The 24,311-nt window shown below is 39.5% G+C and overlaps 1 protein-coding gene and 1 long non-coding RNA gene across 2 annotated transcripts; one reads left to right on the forward strand and one right to left on the reverse strand.

Annotated features, from left to right (window-relative positions):
- Positions 1 to 1,633: 1,633 nt before the first annotated feature.
- On the forward strand, positions 1,634 to 23,764 carry ZBTB11 (zinc finger and BTB domain containing 11). The gene is made up of 11 exons (XM_082752007.1): positions 1,634 to 2,085; positions 3,952 to 4,187; positions 4,841 to 5,072; positions 6,217 to 7,034; positions 9,326 to 9,505; positions 9,967 to 10,203; positions 10,620 to 10,764; positions 12,093 to 12,210; positions 14,742 to 14,900; positions 15,368 to 15,543; positions 16,913 to 23,764. Exons 1-11 carry the CDS (start codon positions 1,776 to 1,778, stop codon positions 17,437 to 17,439), a joined length of 3,138 nt encoding a protein of 1,045 aa, XP_082608133.1. The 5' UTR covers positions 1,634 to 1,775; the 3' UTR covers positions 17,440 to 23,764.
- On the reverse strand, positions 12,202 to 14,725 carry LOC309874088. The gene is made up of 3 exons (XR_014316777.1): positions 14,452 to 14,725; positions 13,812 to 14,074; positions 12,202 to 12,328 (listed from the first exon to the last, which is right to left on the reverse strand). It is a non-coding gene; the product is annotated as an uncharacterized lncRNA (long non-coding RNA).
- Positions 23,765 to 24,311: the final 547 nt, after the last annotated feature.

The following is a 24,311-nucleotide window of genomic DNA, read 5'->3' on the forward strand; positions in this document are numbered from 1 at the left end:
GTTAATGCCTTGAAGCTTGCAGGTAACACTGTCCATGAGATATACAGTTACATATAGTGTGCCTCACTCATTAACACCTGATAGTCAGCTCAAACATAGATATAATGCAATGAATTCAACAGAAATGCATAAATAGAAATCCTTGCACTTACCTAATGCAACTTAATTGATCTGCTATTAAATATTTATCACTAAAAATTGAATGCCTAAATTTTTCATAGGCCTGTGGAATAATTTAACCTGAAAAGGGCCTCTAGAGGCCACGTAGCCCAACCCTTAGCTGAAGGCGTGTTGAATTAGATGTGGCTGCTTGGGCTGTACCCAGCTCAGTCCTGAAACAACTGCAGCCTCAGGAAAAGATGCTCCAACATTTGTCCACCACGGTTTAAAAAATAAAAAAATAAAGTGTGTAACTGTAATTTTCTGTGCTCTTATCTGTGTCTGACGGTTATGCAACTTAGAGGGGTGGGTCTCAGCTTTCTCTGCCTGTTCTGGTGAGGCAGCTGAGGACAACGAGGCCCACAGGGAGGGGGCTCAGACCAAGGCACCACAGCCCTGGAGGCTGAGGGACCTGAGGCGACATCCTTCGTACTTGAGGAGTGGGAGGTGCTCACAGCACTCGATGGTGTAATAAATGGCTCAGTCTTCAAAATAGGACTATAATCAAAGTTTACAATTTATTAAAGGAATGGAGGTAAGCAAACAGCGCTGGGTGTGCTGGGAGTCTCTGCTCCACCAAGACGCACACCAGTTACATCAAGCAGCTGATTTTTATGCTCCTGGGCTGATACATATTCATTACTACTTCTAAAAAAAAGCAGGGTTATTATAATTAGTTTCTGGAATCCAAACCCTCCTACTGGAGCATGCGTATCAGTCCCCGGTGGTCCCTCTGGGGGTCTCTGGGGGTCTCTCGTGCTGAAGGCTCATAGTCTTCCTCCCTCTTGTTCTTCTCCTTTGTCCAACTTGGCTGTATGTCGGAGACTTGTGCAGCGTCCCCTGCAAGCTTTGTCTTTTAGTCGTTCTTCAGCTTTCCCTGTCTCCTTAAGCTCCTGGCCAGACAGCAGAGACTTGCATAGTGTCCCATGCACTAGTCATAATAGTTAGCAGTTCTTCTGAACCCCCCAGATATCAGAGACTTCAAGGAAAAACCTACAACTACATTTCCCTTCAAGCTCTCTATTGACAGGAATTGCTAAAACATTCCTTTGCAAGATACAAGAGCTATATACGTTAACCACTCTGTTTTTCTGAGACTTGTGGTTATACAAGGGTCTGTAGGACAGAAGGTCACATTCATCACACCGTGCGGCCCTAGGACTGGTCCATACTGACAGGAATCAGATGAACATATCTCATAATGGAGAAGAGACTGGATGAGTAAGCGTGACAGGGGAAGAGACAGAAGGCTGTGTGTGTGTGTGTGTGTGTGGCCGTGCCCCTCACGGCTCAGTTTTGAGGGGATCACCCCCTGCGCCCCCTCCCCTCAGCCCTTGCCCGCCTCTAAGATGGCCGCCCCTCCCCGCGCCCGCCTCCAAGATGGCGGCGCCGCCCTCCTCCCTCCCTCCTTCTTCTCTCCCTCCTCCCCCTCTCCCCATCCCCACGCGTGTGGCCGTGACTTCACTTCCCGGTGTGCAGCAGCCATTTTGTCTCTCCGCCGCCGCCGCTGCCCGCGCTTCTCCCTCCCTCCCGCCGCCGCGGGCCGCGCAACTCCCGTTCCCCCCGCGGGGGCCCCCCCTGCCGCATGCCCCCCGCCCCGCGGCCCGGCGCCGGCCATGTCGAGCGAGGAGAGCTACCTGGCCATCCTGCGCTACCTCACCAACGAGCGGGAGCCCTACGCGCCCGGCACGGAGGGCAACGCCAAGAGGAAGATCCGCAAGGCGGCCGCCTGCTACGTGGTGCGTGGCGGCACCCTCTACTACCAGCGGCGGCAGCGCGACCAGCAGCGCTTCGCCGAGCTGGAGGTGGTGCTGCAGGCCGAGCGCCGCGCACGCCTCATCCGCGCCGCGCACCTGGCCCCCGACGGCGCCCACCGCACCCGGCTGCAGACCTGGCAGGGCCTCTCGCAGAAGTACTGGTGGAGAGGTGAGCGGCGGCCGCGGGGGTAATAGGGTCAGGTTGGGAACAAGGAGGCGTTTCTGCGCAGGAGGAGCGGTCGGGCGTTGGGACGGGTCGCACGGGGAGGTGGTGGGGTCACCGTCCCTGGGGGGTGCAAGGAGAGGCTGGACGTGGTGCTTAGGGACAAGTTCTAGTGGGTGATGCTGATAGTAGGAGGATAGTTAAACCGCGTGATCCTGGAGGTCTTTTCCAACCTTAATGATTCTGCAATTCTGTGATCCTAGCTGTAGGGAAGCACAGAGCAGCCGTCCCAATCCAGGTGTTGCGTACGGCCTGCTGAAGGGGATTTCTCCATTCCTACCCTTGGTGTAGGATGGTAATCCGTTTCATGCGATCCAGTTCCACCTTTAGCCTGATAATAATCCTTTTTCAACCAGCTTGTTGAAGGCGTGCACATTTAAAACAGCAGACCCGCTATTAACTGTAGTTTTGCGCTAATCATTACATTTCCCTATTGCCTCCCATGAGAGGATAAAAACACAGAACCAATCCTCAGCTGGGACCAGAGTCATGTCACAGCAGTTGTTGGAAACCAGTAGTGTGTAACAACCAAAATTCCCAGTTGTGGCCTTCTTTTGGCTGAGCCAATAACTTGGTACCTGTGTTCCCTCTGGATTTGGCGCTCCATTTTTACTCTTAGGCATCCATTAAACGAATCTCCAGCTTTTCAGTTGCCTGGGGCCCAATTTCTGTTTATCCTGCCTTTTTTTCCAACCACTGGTAAGAAATCTGTCGTTTTCAGCTAGTTTTCTATTTAGTATTAGAAAACTAGTATAGAAAAAATAGTATTTCTATTTTCTATCTCAATGCGTAGGCTGCTTGCTCTAGCTGCAGCCCATCCTTCCAGTCCAGCTCTCATGGATTTGAGGTGCCGATCTGTTGTGGCCGTAGCTGGGAACCAGGGAGCTGGAATGGGGCCCAGGGTCGAGAAGGGTGTTGGCAGTGGGGTCTGCAGGCAGCAGACCCTGAGAACTAGGCCTGGTTTCAGCTGGAATCAAGGAAGCGTAAAACATGTCTGGAACAGGCACAGATGTCTTGGGTTGGCAAGTCTCACATTGCCTAAAGTCTGTGTTTTCCCGATCCTTCCACAGATGCATATGCAATGATGGGACATAGCACAGTACAAAATGCTGCAAGCAGAACGAGTCTCTTGAGGTGTGATAGATTTTGAAGCATAGAGGCACAGGTTCTGTAGGCTTTTATATCATCCTAGTGATGGAAATGAGTTTGAGTTGAAAGCTTTTATACGCTGAAAATGCCTTGGTATCTCATAGAACCTTAAGCTTAGGAACTGTTGAGTATCTAAAATTATTTAGTTATGCTTGATCAAGTACCGGAGGGGAATGCAGTTTCTTTAAACTCCAAAAATCCCAAACAGCTGATTTAAATCAGTGTTAACGATACAAGTCAGTGTCATCGCCTATAATTCAGTCGGTTCCAGTTGGCACAAGCCTTTTACGTAAGCCTTCCCATTCTTGTCCTGTTTAGTGAGGACAAACCAAGATCCACTTGTGTGGAGCTAATTGCAGGATCAATTTACAGCTTTCATTGTCTTGGGATTCTTATAGTGAATGTGTAAATTTTTTTTTTTTTTCTAGCTTAAAATAGTCCTTCTGGGATGGTTCTGCTTCATATAGGGATCTTAAATATTTGATTGCAAATGAACTGTGGATTACAGTAAGGACAGTAAAAAGAAAGTGTAGGTGGCTGACTTCATTTTTCTTGAATAATCGCTTAGTATCTTGTGGCTAATCACCTACATATTTAATTGTGAATTTAAGGTAAATTGAATGAGGATTGGAAGCCTAATTAAGCTTCATTAATTTTCCTTAGGTATTCTTAAGCAGGTTAAAGATTACATTAAAGAATGCAGCAAGTGCCAGGAAAAGCTAGATCGCTCTAGATCTCTGTCGGATCCTTCTGAAATGCTGGAGGAACTTGGACTGGATACAAAATCTCATGAAGATAGTAATGAAACAGATGATGAATCGAGTAATGCGGCATCAATCCCAGCTGCATCCCCAAAGCCTGTGAAAAAGAAGCCAGTAGCAAAGCATGAGCTTGTATTTGTAAGTACTGCTGTTCACATCTGAACGTAAATGTTCGTGCATTCTTAAAAGTAGACTTACTTTCCATTGCTGTGATAATCCTGCATGATCTGACATTTTTATAAATATATTTGGTGTGTGAAAGCAGGTGACTGGTACATATTACATGAAATCAGTGATAATATACAGTCTTCAGAAAATAAAATTGCCCCTATTTCTATATATATGTGTTTAGGATCCAAGGGAAATTTGATTGCAAAAGTATAAGAAAAACATCACTTACAAGATTCTCATGGAATCTCTATCTGTTCCTTAATAAATTTGCTGTATTTATATATATAAAATTCTTGATGGTGGTAACTGGGGGCTCATAGACGTGTAAAGACTTGAATCTAGAAATTGTTTCACGTTGTAGCATTGAAAGATACAGTCCAAAGCACTGTTTGAATATGTCCTCCCGTTTTTCCAGTTGTCTGTTTAAACTTTTTTGGGGGAGGGTAAGAGTTGGCACATTTGGGGGGGGGGGGGGCGAAAAGAGAGAATAATAGTAAGATGGTACAGGCTTGAACTGCTTTTATGTTTTCAGCAAATAATCCTTTTCTGTGTTTCAGTGTGAATGCTTACAAAGGCAGAGTCCAAATGTAATGAAGTTCTCGTAATGTTGTTTATGACAGGTTGACAGTAAGGGCCTTGTGAAGCAGTCATCTTCCAAACATTGTCTGTCAGTCTTAAACCAACTGAATCAGCAGAGGCTTTCCAATCAGTTCTGTGATGTGACTCTGCTGATTGAAGGAGAGGAGTACAAAGCTCACAAATCTGTCTTGGCAGCCAACAGCGAGTACTTCCGAGAGCTCTTCATTGAAAAGGGAGCTGTCACTAGTCATGAAGCTGTAGTGGATCTGTCAGGTGAATTGTTGTGGGTTTTGAAGATAGAAATCTTAATATCTGAAGTAAGGTGTACAGTGTTTGATTCAGTCTCTTTTGAGTGTTCAAGACAACCAAATATTTTCTTGTTTTTTTTTTTCTTTTAATCTAAAAGTATTTTGTACGGTTTTTAATGCTAAAATGATCGCGCCTGTTTTTGCATAATTTGATCTCCCATACTGAATTGACCATGGAATTCCATCTCATAATTTCTGAGAAGCTTTGGATTTATTTTTTTTAGCTTGCTTAGGTGTGTTTTCTCCTTGTATTAGTCACAGACCTTAAAAAAAGGGGGCATAATCCAACTGTTTGAATACATCAAGAGATGTTCACTAGCTTCTCACAGAGAACTGTTTTGCTGAGCAAATACTACATTGTCTCATGTCTGGAAAACATTGCTATACGTGTTTCTGCCTATTTGTCAAACCTTCTGTTACCTTTAAGATGGGAGATAATCCTAAAATCAATGTTCCAAAAATAACTTTGAAGTGGTGAAGCATATTGTACAGAATTTAAATGTTCTGTTGCTTTCCTGTTACTTTCTTAGCTGTCTTTGCATGAGCAATGGATTTCTATTATGATGGTGCAGAAGGTCCCCCAAATTCATTATTTCATTTATGATTTTTTGAACTGTGGAAAATTATAACGAATGCTTCATTGGAAGCATTTATATCTATAAATACATATTTTTTTCAGTAGCCACTTCCTTGACTTATTTTTCTGCAGCATCAATTGTCACTTAACTCCAGACTGCTTTCTGAATGTAGCAGCCCAGAAAGACTTCAGCTAAATTAGGACTAATCTGCTGCAAAAACATTGTGGCCCTCCTAGCATCTTGAAACAATCTTTTTCAGAATTTTATTGTGAAACTACCTCAATTTTACTTATTAAAAAAAAAGTTGTCTTGAGTTTGACTTCCGCAATATACACAAGGAGGATTTTTTTGTGTAAATGACAATGAACTGAGTCTGAATGGAGGGGCTTCAATGGTATTCCTGAGTGTGTTTCACTCTTAATTTCAGACTTAACTGTATCAAAGACGAACTGTTGTATCCTTCCTGGGGTATTTTGGTGTAACAAGGGGGTCGTCAGTGTTTGATCTAATCTCTTGTTTTATTTCTGATAGGGTTTTGCAAGTCGAGCTTCCTCCCACTCTTGGAATTTGCTTATACTTCAGAATTAACTTTCGACTTCTGTAGTATGGCAGAAGTGGCCATGCTTGCCCGGCACCTCTTCATGTCAGAGGTTCTTGAAATCTGTGAGAACGTGCACAAACAGATGGAAGAGAAACAAATTACAGTGTACCAAAAGGGAGACATTCACACAGTAGAGTCGACACAAAGTTTAGCAGAGCAGATTGGAGTGGAGATGCCCCTCCTGCATGGTGCTGAGCAGCCTCTGCCAGCAGAGCTGGCGGCCCATGAAGTGACAGCAGTTGTGAACGGAGCTCCTTCCTCTGCTGGGCCCGAGGAGGCAGCAGCACCCCAGCCTCACCTCCTGCCCCCACAGCCTGCAGAAGCCACTCCTGACGGCCTTTCAAAGCCTTTGGAGCAGTGTGAAACAACTGAACATTTTATCAAAATAGAGCTGGTGGAGAACGTTTCAAACAGCACTGTGGTTGTCAGACAGGCTGAGCCATCGGTTGCGGAAGCCATGGACGCAGACGGTCAAGTGGAAATGGAGCTAAATGAAAGCTGTCAAGCAAATGTAGAGATGGTTCCGGAAGACTCCTCGGAAATGCTCAAGGAAAAAGATGGCAGGCAAAGTAAAGAAGAGAGCGTTTTGGCTTCACAACCAGAAAGCATGGCTTCCAGCCAGGATGATACTTATAAAAGCAAGCTTCGCCAGCGTTCTGTTAGCGAAGGTGGATATATCAGATTGCATAAAGGAATCGAAAAAAAGCTGCAAAACAGAAAGACAAATCCGAAATCTGCAATACAGCAGGTATTCTATCTCTGTTTAAGCCTGTTGGCGGTAATCATCCTGTGTTTCCACACCAGTTGAAAAGACCGTTTCCAATTTCCAAGCATTGTCTGGCAAATGCTTTAAATGTTTTCTTCTTCTGAGAAATCAACGTTACTGCAAACCAAAGTAACATCTAAGATGTGACACTTGGGGGAGGGGTGAGGGGGATGGGAAATCAAAATTCTTTCCAGACTGGAGACATTTACGACGTTTGGTATTTTTAGCCTCGTGTGAGTATCTCCATCGTAGCTTTTCGTGTCTGGACAGCAGGTGATACCTGTTCCCTAAAATTCTTAATGATCTGGCTATTTCTTAGCTGTATGTCTGTATGTCAGTGACAGACAAATACAAAAATATCTTGTTCAATTATAGAACTGAGGCTCTATGTTTATTAAGACTTGAAAATGGAGCCTGGCATCCTGGGTAGATCTTAAGACATAGTCATAAATTAGAACAATCCAGTCCTGCTACCCTTAGGTTGGGATTAGTTTGTTTAATGAAAAAAAAAAAAAATGTCCAAAGATTACTGATATTAAAAGCACTCAGATGTAGTAAAAGCTTAGTAATTGATTTTTTTTCTTGTTCTTCTTAATGAAACAGCAGTCTTACTATTTGCCTTTCAGGAGCCTTTCCCCTTCTAGTGCCCATAGATGGGTGGCATTCACCACACAGAGCACTAGTTCACTCAATTTTGTGAGTAGGCTTTGCTTTACTCCTTCCAGAGGCAGCAAAGGTTACAAAGAACTGTTGCTTTCCAGAGGTGTTCTGTGAAGCATTTAAATAGGAGATCCACCTGTCTGCTCCAAGAGGTATAAATTGTTACCCTTGTAGATGGAAATTGTAGCATTAGTCTCCTCTTACCTCTGATCATTATGAAGACCAGATGTTAAAACTAGCACAGTCCAAATATTTTAGCACCCAATTTGTGATTTCTGTTTCTCTGTTTGCGGAGGGGGAGCTCTTTCAGGAGCAGGTCCTGTTAACTTACTTCACAGTTTTTAAGTCCCTTCCTGTGATAGAGAAGGTCTCCAGACAACATCCACATATGGAAAAAAAAAAAAGTTTTAGATAATTGCTCAGAATTGGAATTAGGAATAGGTTTCTGCTTTAATACCTGATCTCATAATTTTTCACTTTATGTCTTATGCTTTCCTCAACTCCCACCATGACACTGGATGTTGTATAAGCATTTGAAAATAGACGCTCCTTCTCAAGTTCTTAGTTTTGATCCTGAAAGAATAACAGTAAAGAGAAATTGCAAGGAAATGCTGCTGACTTGAACTAGCATAATTGCAGTTGGCATGGATAAAAGCATGCTTTGTATGAATGGGTTATTTTCCAAGCTCTTATTAATCATCAACTGGACAAAATGATTTTTGTGGCTTCCTAATTTGGCCAAGTTTGCATAACTTTTCAGAGCAACAGCAAGACATAAAAGAATCTGAAAATGTTGTCCCTGTGTTGAGTTTATTTGTGTGAGACAAGGAAAGGCTAGTGTATTTTCAAAAATTTCTAGGTATTTCACTTGTTGGAGGAATGGGGAGAAGAAATGGGGATGCAATGTACTGTTTTTTCCCCTTGCCTTATTCTCAGAAACCTGAAGGGGAGATACTCGATACAAGAAATTTCAGCCTGATCACTTAAGCTATGGATTTTAAAGAACTTGACATCAAGTTTCTGCAAAGGAAAATGAGATTGCCAGCTCAAGGTAGCAGTGCCAATACCTCACACAAACATTCAAGCTGGAATGCCCTTAACTGGAAAGAGCTTTGCTCAAATACTGTCAAATTTTTTACACGTTATTAATAACTCTGTTCTTGCTGGCTGGTAAGAATGTATTAGGCCACTCTTTTTATGTCTAATTTGATAACTTCTGAAGTAAGTCTTGAAAAGGAAAGCTGAAGTGAAGGACATGGTTGGAAACATTTTACAGAAGTTATGACTGGAAGTATTTGTGGTTCCTCTCTAACTATCACTTAGCTTGCGTTTAGCTGGTTACTCAGGGAGGGATGGTTGGATCCGAAGTGGTAAGTTGTCTATCTGTAATTACAGTTAGCTTGTGGTTGTGAAGGAAGACCATTTTTCCTACCATAATCTCTCTGGATTTTCAGTGATCTGAAAAAGCTTAATTTTCCAGTGGCTACATAAACTAAGCGAGATTGGTTGATGTTACTGTAACGTGAAGAAACATAAGCTTTTATCACTGGCTACATTGTGTTTCATACTTCTGAAAGTTAAGTTCATTCACTGGTTATGTTTTTCCAATTTAGGTTGCCATGAAGCTGGTACAGAGAGGGAAAAAAATGAAACAGCCCAAAAGAGAGACCACAGAAAATAATGAAGTAGAAGCTCAGCACAAATGCACAGAGTGTGGAATGGTGTTCCAGCGGCGTTATGCACTTATAATGCACACACTAAAACACGAAAGATCTAAAGATTATAAATGCCCAGTAAGTCTTTTTTTGTCTGTAAACCTTGCTATTAAAATTATTTTTCTCGTCTCTTTTAGTATTTTGCATTTATTTTCTTTACAGACTTCAGAGACGGACAGAGCCTTGATCTAAATGGGTAAAATGTAGTGCAGCCACATGGCCTGACAGCATCGTGTGGCACGAGAGTGCCTGCACTGCTCATGGTACTGGGTGGGCTTTACTTTTAACCTTACTGGTAAATTTACAGTTGTATTTAGATTATCCTGGGAGTTACTACTTACTGGGAAGTGATCAACGGCTCTGTCAGGAGCCTTAAAAAGCCAACGCTTAATTCTATTAATTAACCTGAAAAAAAAGTCTGTCGGAGTCAAATTACAGACCTATGCAATCAGATTACTACATTTAAAATCTTTGATTTACCTTTTTTGAAATAGCTTTGAAATACTGCATGCAGATTGAAGTTATGTTTTCTTTCCTAGTTGTGTAAAAAAGAATTCCAGTATGGTGCCTCCCTGCGAGCTCATCTTGTCCGACACACACGGAAGACTGAAGTGAACACTGCAGCTTCTAGTGTAGAAGAGACAGGCATGTCTTCAGTGAAAGGGAGAACTAAACGGGAATTTGTATGTGATATCTGTGGCAGAACTCTACCTAAGCTCTATTCTCTCAGGATACATATGCTCAAACATACAGGTGTAAAACCACATGCATGCAAGGTAAAGAGAAAGTTCTTTTACTTGGTAATCACGTCAGTAATGTATTTGATACTTTAGTATTGACCCTCTGTCCTACAAGTTAGGTTAATTTAGGTCATTTCACAATGGGAAAAAATAACATAAAATTGCTGATGAAAGTTCTTGTAGTTGGAGACTGTAATCTAGAATTCAACTGGAAGCTTGAATCATGGAATTTAATACTCCTATGTCTAGAAAATGTCTTCGCTTGAGTGTTCTTTTTTAACAGACCATTTTTGCTACTGGTGAGGAATCATAGGCTTGGTCATCCTTGTTACTAAGAAATACAGGAGTTGATATCATGTTTGGAGCTAACAGGTTTTCAAAACTGATCTGTTGAAATATTCTGTGTTTTTTTTTTTTGTCCTCTTTGATTGGATCTGGACTTTTTTTTTTAGGTTTGTGGAAAGACCTTTACATATAAGCATGGATTAAAAATGCACTTAGCTCTCCATGAAGTACAGAAACAGTTCCAGTGTGACTTGTGCGAGAAGTCCTTTGTCACTAAAAGAAGTCTTCAGGAACATATGAGCATTCATACTGGTTAGTCAGAATTGCTTTGGATGGCTTTTGTGTGCTGGTGAACTTTAACATTGTTCTTTAATGCCAAAGGAACCATTTAAAAATAAAGTAGTTTTTCATCCTGGTTTTGACTTAGACATAATTATTCATTTATATTTCTCCTTTGGGCTTGTTTTATCATAGCTTAAGATTATTATGCAAATATTCTATACTAGAACAGGGAGTTGTGGTTAGTCTGTTCCTACTTTTTTTATGCCTGTGTCATGTGAATTCAACAAAGATAAGCAAGAGTCTAGAACATTTCTGAGCAATTATACTTTCAGTCTGTCCTTTCAGAGGAGAACTTGCTAAATTGAAACTCTGAGAAACTCCGGGTGTTGTTTCAAGATTTCTGCTTGTACTAAAAAAAACATTTCTAAAGCAAGAATGTATTATTTGTTGCACAGCTATTTTAAATGATTGAGTGAAAGATATTTTTAAACATGAGCAATGCTTCAGGATTTATTCCTATTTTAATAGGTTATATGCTCTTTAAGATTGTGTACTTTCTAATGGGATACTGTTTGTGTGATCTATGAACTAGTTATTTTCTGTGAGAGCTCTCATTTCAAAGGAATAAAATCTTTTTCTTCAAAACTTCTACAGTAGGACAGCAGTTTAAAAGCTGTACTTCTAACTAAGAAATACAGGACTTGTATTCTAATTTCAGAAGTTTTATACTGAAATTTTATAAAAACTGGCATCTTGAAAGATCTTGGCATGTAACAGATGATGTTTCTTTTGTCCAAGATAAGCAGTTTTTAACTATGTTGTAATATGTAGAAGTTGTCTGTTTCCTGAGTTGGGAGGAATCAGAAGAAAGAGCCTGTACCAAAAGTGGAGGAATTTATGTTAGTACTCAAGAATCATGAAGAGATGAATTGGAGCTGAAAGCTCCTCTTCTGAAGTGGTGTTCCACAAATTCAAGGTGTGAGTCACCCACAGGCAATGCTGCGCATTGCTGGAGAAATTGCGTATTGTATGAAAACAGGCAATTGTTTTTCACACGAGGGCAGTTTTTTTTAAACTGTTCACATTTCATGGCTAATCAGCTATACTGTTGTACCCTGTGTTTAGAAACATGCAGTGAAGTCACTGGGAGTTGTTACTCTCCCTTCCATCTATGACTACATTGGCGCATTAAAAAATACACTTGAAAATTCCATCTGTGTGTAATTAAACTAACTTCTTTTTGTAGCACTGCTCTGTTTACTTCAGATAAACTACATAGGAAGAAAAAACACTCACAAAGCATCCCAGAGAGATGGAGGCCTGGCTTTGTAACTTGTTTGCTTGTGTTTTTTTGTCAGGAGAATCCAAGTACCTTTGCTCCATCTGTGGAAAGTCTTTTCACAGGGCTTCAGGACTCAGTAAACACATAAAGAAACACCAGCCAAAACCTGAAGTTCGTGGATATCAGTGTACTCAGTAAGTTGTTAGTTATTATGGTGTTTTGTTCTTTTGGTTTGTTGTTGGGGTGGTTTTTGTCCTTATTTTGCTTCAAGATGAAAAGCAGATCCTGGTTATAGAACAAAAGTTCATTGGCCTGCAATGAGATTTGTAAAACACGAGTGTTATAAAAAATAATGGGACTTCTGTTAATATATGAATTGGAGAGCAACACCTTGGGATTTTTAATTGTTACGTACTTTCATATAGTTATGTTTTAATGAGTATGTTTGCACTTGGAGCTGTAGTAAGTAGCCCTGTGGTTTTAAAGCTCCCCTGTAGGACAGATAGAGCGGTAAGCTTGTCGGAGACAAAGGGTCTTCAGCCTGCTTTTGTCTTTCTTTAATCTGATAGTTAGTTTTGGTTGCATATGAAAATGTCCTATTAAAGTCTGTGATGTAATGTACTTGTGTGCACTGCAATATACACTATGTTTGGCAAACAGCTGTGCAGGAGTATCTAGATTACAGATACAGATTAAGGCTCACCGGCTATTTTTAACCTGATTATAAAACTTATATGACTACTTGAAAGTCAGTAAAAATGTGTTTCATAGGGTGTTTACAAATCATGATGTTTTTCATATGACCAAGCAGACTATAGGAGAACCTTTCAATTAACCTGTAGGAGCACAAGTGGTACTTAATTTCCAAACTCTCAGTTAGGTCTTTGGAAAACTGACAGGTATTTAATGGGGCTGTACTATTTATGATTGCTTGTATGTAGCTTGTGGTATTAATGAAAACCTGTATCAAAAATATTTGTAATATATCTCTGGTAGTACAGCTGTACAAATATTTCCTAACTGCTGAAAACTCATTTTAATTCTGTCTGCAGTGTTCTTGTTGAGTGGTTTGTAGTACTAAAAATGTAGATCTCAAAAATTCCAAGAAGAAAGCTAATAGGATCCACATCAGGACAGAATTAGTTAATGAAACATAACAGGGAAGACAATTTTGGTTTTGAAAGAGTTATATTAAAAATAGATATTCAAGGCAGTAGTCATGGATGCAACATCACTTCGAATGAAAATGTATTTTGATTCCTCAACTCCTTCAAAACAGACACAACCCTTGTTTCTTCTAGAATTTAGATCTATTCTAGGAATATAATTCATGTCACAAGTGGTTTAGAGAGCTTCACTAAGCTACAAGTAGGCTTCATTTTTCTACTACATTGGCTTGGTATGTAAATCGTCCAGCCATGCTTGAGTTTGAGCTTCTGGCCCAGTTAAATAAAGCTTCACACAAGGTACTTTGCTAAAAGTAGAAGTAGATATTAGATTAAATCACAGCAGTGTGTGAGTGTCAGAGGGTGGTGGTCATGGTTCATTTTTTTACTTCTGAAATTAATACTTCTCTAAGGGATTTTCTAAATACGCCGTCCATGAGAACACCAAGTACCAACATCTGTGAAGACCCTTAGGGATGTGGAAACCCAGAATCCCTGAGAATCCCATTTGAAATGGAGCTGTTGGTGGTTTTGTTGTTGTTTTTTCTAGCCTAGGAGAAGATTGTTCAGGCAACTCAGGGACTATACCCTACTTAATTTCTCTAAAGCATAGAAGGCTTTTTTCTTACCTTTCCAGGGTACCCAATCTTTGTGAAGTGTGATATTACAAGTTTTGTTCTTGTATGGAAGCTTTTTTCTCTTCAGATTCCACTTAGTTAGAATTCAGAGATTCCCTCTTTCCAGAGGTGGTTGAGCTACAAAATGTAAATCCTCTACAGTGGACTTGGAAGTCCATGAATAACTTTGCTTGTTGGCCTTTCTCTGCACTCCGTCCTTTCTCAAGTCGTACAGTGTGTCATGATACATGAGGAAGAGATGTAGAAGAAGAGGTCTGTAAGGCAAAATATCTTTCAAAGATAAAGCATGTTTTTGGCTGGACTACCCCTGTAGTTTTTACACCAAGAGAAATTTGTTATTTTATGTAGTCACACTATGGGAAAATATAAATGAAGAAAAACTCTAGGAATTTAGTTTTAGACATATTCAAACTTCACACTAAAGAATGAACATCACTAATCTTAGATACATTCTTGTAGAATCCTGAATTTGTTTTTTAATTTCTGAAAAAAATATACTTCAGCATTACAGAAAAAAACCACCCAGATATGTTATCTTTGTTTTATTATTTAATCCTCTTTGGTAATCCTCTTTGGTAAGGGAGGAAACAACTGTTAGAACCCTCATAGTAATTCCTAAGATCTAATATACCTTTTTGATGTCTTTCAGCCAGTCTGCCTTTGATTAATCCTCGTAATAAAAACAGAAGGAATATAATCATCAATAATAGACAAAAATGTTTCAGAACGATGTCCTCAAATGGTATTCCAGATTTTCAGATAGGATGCTCTTCCTTCTAATTTCCCCTGGTTTGGAAAGAGTTTATGACACTACAGGTCTTCAAGTGTTCATTGCTGTTACAGAAGGGGATTTCTGTGCCTTGGAAATCAGGATTACCAAGATCTTGCTGATATAGAATGCTACAACCTTTGCTGTTACAGGTGTGAAAAGAGTTTCTACGAAGCTCGAGATCTCCGACAGCATATGAATAAACACTTAGGTGTGAAGCCATTTCAGTGCCAGTTCTGTGGAAAATGTTACAGTTGGAAGAAAGACTGGTATTCTCATGTAAAGTCTCACTCTGTCACAGACCCTTATAGGTAAGAGGAAATAATTGAAATGTAAGAAATTATAATGCCACAGCCCTAGATTAGTCACCAAGGAACTGCCTAATCCGTGGTTCAAGTACTGATTGATTGACCTTGACTGGGGCGTTGAGTTCTTGAGAATGTGGATGGGTGACTTCAAATAGTGTGGTCAAACTGGTAATCTGCTGGCACAATCCTGGGACTAACGCATGTGAAGTCATAAGAGGATAAGTATAATGAGTAAAGTTATGCTTTGTATGCAATCTTGCTTCTCTAGAATGGTAAGTGGAAGTTCTGTGGCTATTAATAAGAGAAAATGTGGCTTTTACAGTCCAGTGGCATTTTTAGTTATGGAAATAGCTGTCATGAAGAAATATACCCATTAAACTTTACCTACATCAATTCAAGTACACTTTTATTTTAAAAACTTTAAGATAAGTGTAGGATAATGGTTTTAACTCTCATTTTACATGCTCTAGGTGTAATGTATGTGGTAAAGAATTTTATGAGAAAGCCTTGTACAGAAGGCATGTTAAGAAAGCCACACATGGTAAAAAAGGAAGAGCAAAACAAAATCTGGAACGAGTTTGTGAGCATTGTGGAAGAAAATTCACGCAGCTCCGGGAATATAGGAGGCACATGAACAATCATGAAGGTATGTAGAAAGCAAATAGTTATGGCATTCTCCTACCCTTAAAAGCATTGTGGAGAAAAGGGTTATTATGGGTTATCTTGGAATCTGTGTGTCTTGTGATGCAGAACACACAAGTTCTTACAGATTGTCCAGTTAGTTTTATGCTTATCCTGATTAATTAACTTTCTTCTGGTGATTCCTAGAGGCGCTGCTGGCATCTTTCTAAAACTGTAGCCACACAGTCCCAGTACCATTTGTCTTTCTCGAACTGTAATGGAAAAATTATTTTAGAAGCAATAGGAAAAAAAATATGTATCTGGCAAAGAAAGAATTGCATGTAGTGCTTTGAAAGTTGCATGTGGCTAGTAAAATATTCCTCAAACAGGAGAGTGATTGGCTTGAATTTAGAAGAAGGACCACTGGAGATTGATTAACTTCTTGATGTATAACTAGTAGTAAGCTTTATAATTTTGGGGGAAACTATAAAAATACTTCATAATTTTAAAAGTATATGCATTTTTTACTTCAGCGGTGAAGTGTGATCTTCAGTATTTGGTTATTCCAGCTGTGTTTGAAGTCTATAATACAGAGATGCATCTTCAGGGGAAAAATAATTAAAAAAAAAAAAAAACAAAAAACTTTTTTGAAGCTTATCTCCTTTTAAAAAGCTGTTACATCTCTAACTACTGGAATAGAGATTCATTCTAAGTACAGTGAGTCCTGGATACTGGATACCTAGCCTAAACTTACAGTGACTGCTATGGAGAAAAAGCCAGTTAAAATAGTGCTTGTCACCACCCACATGCTCCATTAGATAATACAGGCCACAGAGTTTGCACATTATAAGGGAGAATAAGATTATACGAACACCATGTGCAGAATTTGAACATATGTGGTATGGAGGAGGAAGAAAAAAAAAGCTGTAGATGGCCTTATCAACCAACTAGAATAGGTGCTGATTTGTTGAGAGGTATATAGAAAGACTTACAGAAACGAGGTGTGACTAGGAATGCAAGTGACATATTCTAATAAGTAAAACATGGTTTCAGAAGTAAATTGTTTTTGCTTGTGATGCCTTCATTTTACATTAAGCTGTATGCACTTAAGATCGTGCATCTGCATGAAAAGGAATGTTTAAAAAAGAATGAGAAGACATTAGTTTGCAAGAGCACTTGTGGAAATGATAATCTTACCATTTAATGCATTATCCTTACGTTATACTGTAATACAGAAATGGTAAGATCTTTTTCTTGTTTGGAAAAATTTGAACTACTTGTACCATTTCATTGTGCTTTTATACTACTGTCCTCCCTGTCGTTTCTCACCATCGTGCATACATAATTATAAATACTGATAGTCATTTTTTTCTTTGCTTTCCATTTGAAAACAGGTGTGAAGCCATTTGAATGTCTAACTTGTGGAGTAGCCTGGGCTGACGCGCGTTCCCTGAAGCGTCACGTAAGGACGCATACTGGAGAACGGCCGTATGTCTGCCCAGTCTGCAACGAGGCTTACATAGATGCCCGGACGCTGCGGAAGCACATGACCAAGTTCCACAGAGACTACGTACCCTGCAAAATTATGTTGGAAAAAGATACTCTTCAGTTTCATAACCAGGGGACGCAGGTGGAGCATGCCATCAGCATTTTAGCAGCAGATGTGCAGGAACAAGAAACTGAAATTAGTGTCGGTGGTGAGGAGGTGGAGACTCTGGTAGTGACAGGAGACACACTTGAAGCAATTGAAGCTGTTGCAGCTACTGAAGAATGTACATCAGTCTCCACTCTTTCTGACCAAAGCATCATGCAGGTGGTAAATTATGTACTGGCACAACAGCAAGGACAGAAAATGGCAGAAGTCACACAGGCCATGGAAACTGTAGAGGTAGAAGTAGCCCAAGTTGCAGAGAAAGAGTGAATACAGAACATAAGAAAGAGGAAGGAGACTGAGGTCTTACGATACATGACAGCTAAATATGAACTGGGTATCTGAGGCTTACAGATACCTACTCGCACTGTTAATCTCCAGTACTGAATTTCTTGGTTACGAAATATTGCACGACGCATTACAGGGCAGAAGTTAAGATGCTTCAGTGTAGTCCAAGGCTTTGATGGCTAAGATATCTGCACTGGTCATAACTATTTTAAAAAAAATGTTGGAATAATATTGTTTCCTGTGTCATGGAGTATCATGCTGTAAATTAAAGTATCTATAAAGTGGCTGCACTAAAATCTAGAAATGTACAATTGGTAGCATTTTTTACTTATTTTTACGTGCATTTAATCAAGTTTGTGAGTGAATGACCATCATAGGGTTTCATCTCTTTACTCCCTAAAACAAGGCAATGGTGGAGTGTTCCATGCAGCGCGTGCTTTATGTGACAAAATCTGAGGCTTTTGTCTTTAGGCAGGTGCACCATCTGCAATTAGTGAATCCTAGTTCTGAAGAACTTGTTTAAATTCCAGATCACTGGGGGCAGGTTCATGGTTCAGCAAAACAATGAGGGAAGGGGTTCCAATGAGGTCTGAGCATGTGGTACCCTGAGATCAGGAACTGAAATTCTCTAGAGGATATCCTAATGAGGGGAAACAACTTCTCTAAGTAAACTGCTTCTTATTTGTGAGAGGAGCTTACACTTCATCCTGCGTGCACAGCTATATTTAGGTTAATGGTGGTCAGTTGTGTAGAGGAACCTATGGTTTGCGTTATACATATCCAAAGCAGGCAACCTAATGCTGGATGCTTATACTCTTGCATTAAATGTGATGCAGAAACATTCAATTGAAAGGAGTATAGTGGCATTTTTTTTGTGAGAAGGGGCATATAAGTATGCTGAAGTCCCACTAGTTAGGAACTGATCTTGTGTTATATTGTTGACGAGAAGAGCTCTGATAATTCCCAAATGGGACACATAGCCACGTCAAAGGAAACAACTATGAAAGTCTTAGCATCAGGTAAGAATTAGTCTCAAAATTACAAGAGTCTCCAGAAGACCTTACTACGGATGCTCTAACAAATACTTCTAAGGCAAGCTAATTACTCAGTGTTGTATCACATTGATGGAAGGATTTTCTTCCTAGGCTTTCCTGCTAGTAAGCATGAATCACAGCCATGCTTGACCAAGCTGATTTAATACTATGTACAGTGCACGCATCAAGGTGTGGGTTCTTTAATTGTTCTTGTTTTTTTTATTTTTATTTTTTTTAATAAGTGTCTTTCAGGAGATCATGGAATGTCCTAGACACAGGAAGAACCAGAACTGTGTTCTTTTAAACTATTTTCAGTTTCTATAGCACTATTAAATGCTTTCCAACTTTGACAGCAGCAGGGTATCCAAGGAGCCAGAAGCCTGTAAATGCTGCAGTCACTAAAATCGTATGCATATAATGCTGTAACCCTTAAAACTGATTTATGAAGCAAAATTTAAGCAAAATCCATGATGAAGTAACCACCTCATTTGAATCTGCCTTCAATCATATTTAACTACTTGAATATCTGCCTACTAAGCTACAGGATGAACTGTTCTTTTTAGATTTTGCAAACATGTAGATAAGGAGTTGTTGAAATTTTAAGGTAGCTTGAGTTTCTGCCTCAGATTTGAATTTGTGGATGACTCTTTCAAAAATGAATGTTGTCCTGCACAGAAGTCATGTCATTATTTATACATCCTGCAACTGTGTTTTTTTTTCTAGTTACCCAACTGAGTAAAGCTAAAATGAAGACTTGAAGGAAAAAAAAAACACAAACTGCTAGCTGTAACTTCTGAATATCTGTATGGTCAAGAATCTTGAGACAGCCATCCTGCTTAAAACAAACAAACAAAAAAAACCACACAAACACATAGGTAAATTAACTGTTCTTACTGCCACTATGATGGAAAAAGATTTAATAGACTGCTAGGTAACCTTTAAAACTTATTCCAGTGTTTGTATCTTACAAGTAATTATGTATTGAGTGATGAAATCGCAAGGGAAAACAGCTGTAAATAGTGCTAGAACATTATTTGTATATTTAGTGTGTTACTTACAAAGAATATTATTAGCACCTCAGTTTAATCTTTGGTGCATTTATTTATTTGCCCAATACATGGTAGGAAACAAGTGAAAATGAATTTCAGAGCCTTGTTCCCCACTGTAGAAATACTTTAACTGACTTGATAGCCTGTCACTTACTTAAAAACAAGGAAATAAGTTTGTTTCATAAACAGAACTCAACCAGGAATATCAAAGCGGAACACTGAATACTGTGCCTCATCTTTCAGAAGGGCATGAGGTTAGTAGGGAGTATCATTGTTAGCTTTGCTGTTCCTGTATTTCAGAGGTTGCCTTAAGTTTTTCCTTAGATATCCTAAGCTATTAATTTAAGATGCTTACTATGCTTCCGCAACCTCTTTGATGTCAGACTGCAACTATGCAGTTGATATTATGTAATTTGATTTTTTTAATGAAGTTCATGAGACCTGTCCATTTATAAAGTATAGTGATGAACTCTTGTATATAATTTGATCTGTACATGATGCTGTTTTTATTTAGTGTTAGATGTATAAAGTTACGGTTTCTGTCATTAAATAAACTAAGCTTTGCCATGAATTCCTCTTACAAACAACATTTTTTCCGGGGGGGTTGGGAAAGTGTTACAATGCTGTTCATTCCTCTTCAGTATTTCCCCTTCTATATTATAGGCAGAGACTTTCTACATCTACTCCCTACTTTTAAAATTTTACTTAAATTAACTTGTACAAGGAAAGGAAAACCTCCACTGTGTTAGAACATCAATCTACTCGAGTATGATGTTAACAAAACACTGTATGTTCATATTTGGATTAATCTGGCTGCAACACATAGTAAAGGGGACTTTTCTCATTCACTTAAAACACAGTTCTACCATTAGTTCTACCACTTTTAGTTAAGAAGTTACTTCTCTGTACAACACTGACACACAGAAGGCAGCATCACACAGCACTTCTGTCTTGGCCTCTGCTCTGGGCAGTTGTCCTGTCACCCACCTGCCTGAAGGCTGAGCTGTACAGGTGCCTCCTGGCCTCTCCTCTTAGGAGCAACGCTAAGGCAACATCGGCATTGCAGAAAAGCCTTTTTTTTTTTTTTTTTGTTAGTCATTGTTTTGTTGGTTTATGGTGTATCCCGATCGCTTAAGAGAAATGGTAAGACTTAGGGATATTAATGGTTAGCATTTTAGCATATTAACTCTTCTGCAGACCTATACAGGTAACTAGGCTACACTAGAAATACATAATTCAGTCAAAAGGGGGGATTCAAAAGGCTGTGTACTGAAGAAGTGATGTGGCCTACTAGTATGCATGTAACGGACTAACCATAGGTTAGGGCAGCTGCTGCTACCACTGGCTGTTGGGAACCTAGTGCCTATTAAGCACTTCTCCATTGAGACCTGTTCCCTTGACAGCATGCTAGCTACTGTCTGGGTGGTTTTGTGTTGTTTTTTTTTTTAAACTATAAGATGGTCAAAGGCCTGGAATGACTTCAGTCACTACCCTCACTCTCAGGTTATTGTCAAATATCTTTACAAGTCTACTGTGGCTCTTCAGCAAGCTCAGTAATGCTGTTCAATCTTGCCCCCATTTGAAAGGTTTTATTTAAGGGTACTATTCTTAGTAACAGGGCTCTGCTTTATAAATACAAGCATCTGCATTAAGTGTTACTATCTATCTGTGCAGTAGTGCAAGTTAGTGTTAATATCCTAAGCTATCTGCCAGCTTCATGATTACTGTTCTTTGTTTGCAATGCTAAGGTGTATGTATGAACACGAAAGGCTACTACAGTTAGACTTCTTTCACAACAGCAAAGGCAGAATTAGCATTTTATAACACCCTATTAGGAATCAACCAACACTTACACATAATGACTATGACTACAAATTACGGAAAGCTGGGGGAGAGGAGGAGTGATAGTTATGCCTTTATTATAACTTGCATTACTTTAGATTATTACGTTCATACTTCAGGGAAAGTATTAACACAGGCTCAGGACTTCAAGCTTCAGCAAAGCTCTCACTACAAAAACACAAGCACTTCATCTGTGCATCTGTTTCATTTGGAAATCCAAAAAAAAACCAACAACCAAAACCGCTGTCACAAGATTAGCAAGGGTTTTTAAAAATCTCACTGTACGTAACTGGATCAGAAAGTTCATATTTTAATTGCTAGCTGCGACAACCACTCCTACTTAGTCACCCTACCCTAAAGGGTAGCTTGCATATACAGACCTGTACTGCAAAAAGCATGCACTGTAGAGTTTAAAGGTTGACTTTGGTAACTAAATCCCTTGCTTGGACTCTTATCATGCCCAACTTTTAAATGGAAATTCATAGACAGAAACTTAACAAGGTTATATGCAGTTAAAGTGTAATAGCTTGAGGTTTATGCTTCTAATTATACAGATACCTATGCCTCTGCCCTGAGACAACAGCTCAAAGTTATTAAACAAGCACCTTTCCTAAGTAAACACTATGTAATTTTTAAGATGTGAATATGCAGCAGTTAAAGAACAGTAGAAGATCCCTTTATTAATAAAAAAGAAAAAATAAGGACTGTATTAATACGATCAAGTAAAAAGCAAGTTGCTAGTTGTCCAATTTTTATGTTATTCTAGCATCTCATGGCATGGGAACTAGACAAATCACACTGATTTTGGAATGTAACCTTCCCTTCTGTAGGACCTTCATGGCATTTCCCAGTTCACAGGGTGTTAAAAAACATAATTAAAAAAGAAAAAACGAACACACATTTGCAGAACACCTTTTAAGGCTACTAAATATGCAGCCACAAAGCTTTCCCGAAATTCAGTTGCTCCTCCAAACAGATTTATGTTCTTATCTTGCAGCAGCCTAAAATGAGTTCTAGTGACCCCAGTGATTTCCAGTAACTTAAAAACTTGGTTTGCCTCTTCAGGAAGCAGAAGCAACTATTTTCCACCAATGCTGACTTTTCTTAGAGTCTCCTCCCAAGGAAAGCTTCGATAAAACCACCCACAGCATATGGGATTCAGCACACCCGAATGCCTGAATGCATCAGTGGCTAATGCCCCAGTGGACACACTACAACACGATAGTTTTTTGGTCAAAATTGGCTGAATATTGTAATTAGGTAATCTACAATATGACAGTTGCCATGGCAGTTTGCACTACTTGCAAAATATTCAGGATGTTAGCTGAAGATACAAGCTGCTCAGGTGCTAAGTAAAGCTTTACTGATAAGCAAGCAAAAGCTTTCTGAGTTAAAACTGCACAAGTTGCATGGATACACGTTTCAACCACTCACAGGCATACATACCTCGCTATACCAGGCAGCTGTCTCTGCAAATGCCCTGGAAGCACTTAAGATAGCTAAATCAGGTAGCTTACAATGAGTTTTACAATTCCTGAATTTCTAAATTAAAAAAAAAAAACTGAAAATATTTCCCCACTACTACTATATTCATTCAAAGACTACGACTGTCATAATAGAAGCGCAGAACTTCAAGCGAAGTTCTAGCTAACATTTTCCTTGACAATTCTTGTGAGGTTAGTTCTTTCCTGCATCAGGCCCTACATTAAACAGACACCTTTGTCATTACAAGATCAAACATGTTAGGCACTCATTCTCCTGAGTGGATTTAGGCAATCCTGACTTGATTTTCTTCCACGCAACACTGAGAAGGAAGTAGAACTCATACCTGGAGTGAGACAGGATCTCTGCTTACCTCCAACTCAGATCTAGAAGTTGCTGCAGTCTCTCACAGGGGGTAGGATTACGTTCATTGACCATGCAAGTAAATAAGATAAATATAACTCTTGCTATGTGACTTACGTGAAAGCTATATCCTAGCACGTCTGCTGTTCTGCCTAGCAGTCTCTTAAAGGATTCTAAGCTGAAGTACCACGAAACCTGAAATCAACGTCTACTTCAGCCAAGGATGTGGAAGACATGGTTGACAGTAAGTTAAATAAGAATGAATAGGTCTCAGTCATCCTCTTACCACAAGCCCCCTTTTGCTTTCTCCCAACACAAGTGACTGAGAAGGTAGCAAGTAACTGCTAAGGAGCAAGTTAAACTAGCTATTCACCGTGACTTACTACTACCTGATGGGCATTTCTTCGGACAAGCAGAACCACATATAATAAGTCAAAAAGCAAAACACTTCATTTTGTCTTGCCTAGCTCCAATAATCCCCAGGTCAGTTTTAGTGTATTTTTGTTGTTGTTGTTGTTTTGTTTTTGTTTTTTTAAATAAACCAAAGATTTCTGCTATGGAAAAAAAAATAATGTATACATTTTTATGTTACGTTTATAACAAGGCTTTTAAAGAAAATAGTTACAGGTATTCAACTGCATCAGACTTCAAAAGAAAAAAGATTACACATACAATACAAAAATACAAAAAATATTTTTTAGAACGTACAAACTCAAAAGTCTAAGTGGTCAGAGCTTTCCTAAAATGAAATAAAAAAATACACTTGAAGATGCACTTTCCTTTCTGCTCTTGCAGTTTTAACTCTAGCATGAAGAGAGGCTTTAGAGACAGAATGAAAGCAATTAACATACTGAATTCTACAACCAGATCCTGGCTGAAATGAATTGAGTGGTTGACACTATCAGGTATTTGAGTCTAGAAAGAACCTTCAGTTTCTGCAGGTGTCTGTTGTCATTGCTGTCAGTTTTCATTATTTCTAAGTAAACAGTTCTGCTAGGAAGATGTTTTAAAACTATTAAATCCAAAGCAGACCGAAGTTTAGACGGTCCTTACCAGATTTAAAGTCTTTCAGCACTGTTCTGAA

The sequence above is a fragment of the Aythya marila genome (assembly GCF_965140915.1).
Source record: "Aythya marila genome assembly, chromosome: 1".
In the NCBI taxonomy this organism is placed as follows: domain Eukaryota; kingdom Metazoa; phylum Chordata; class Aves; order Anseriformes; family Anatidae; genus Aythya; species Aythya marila.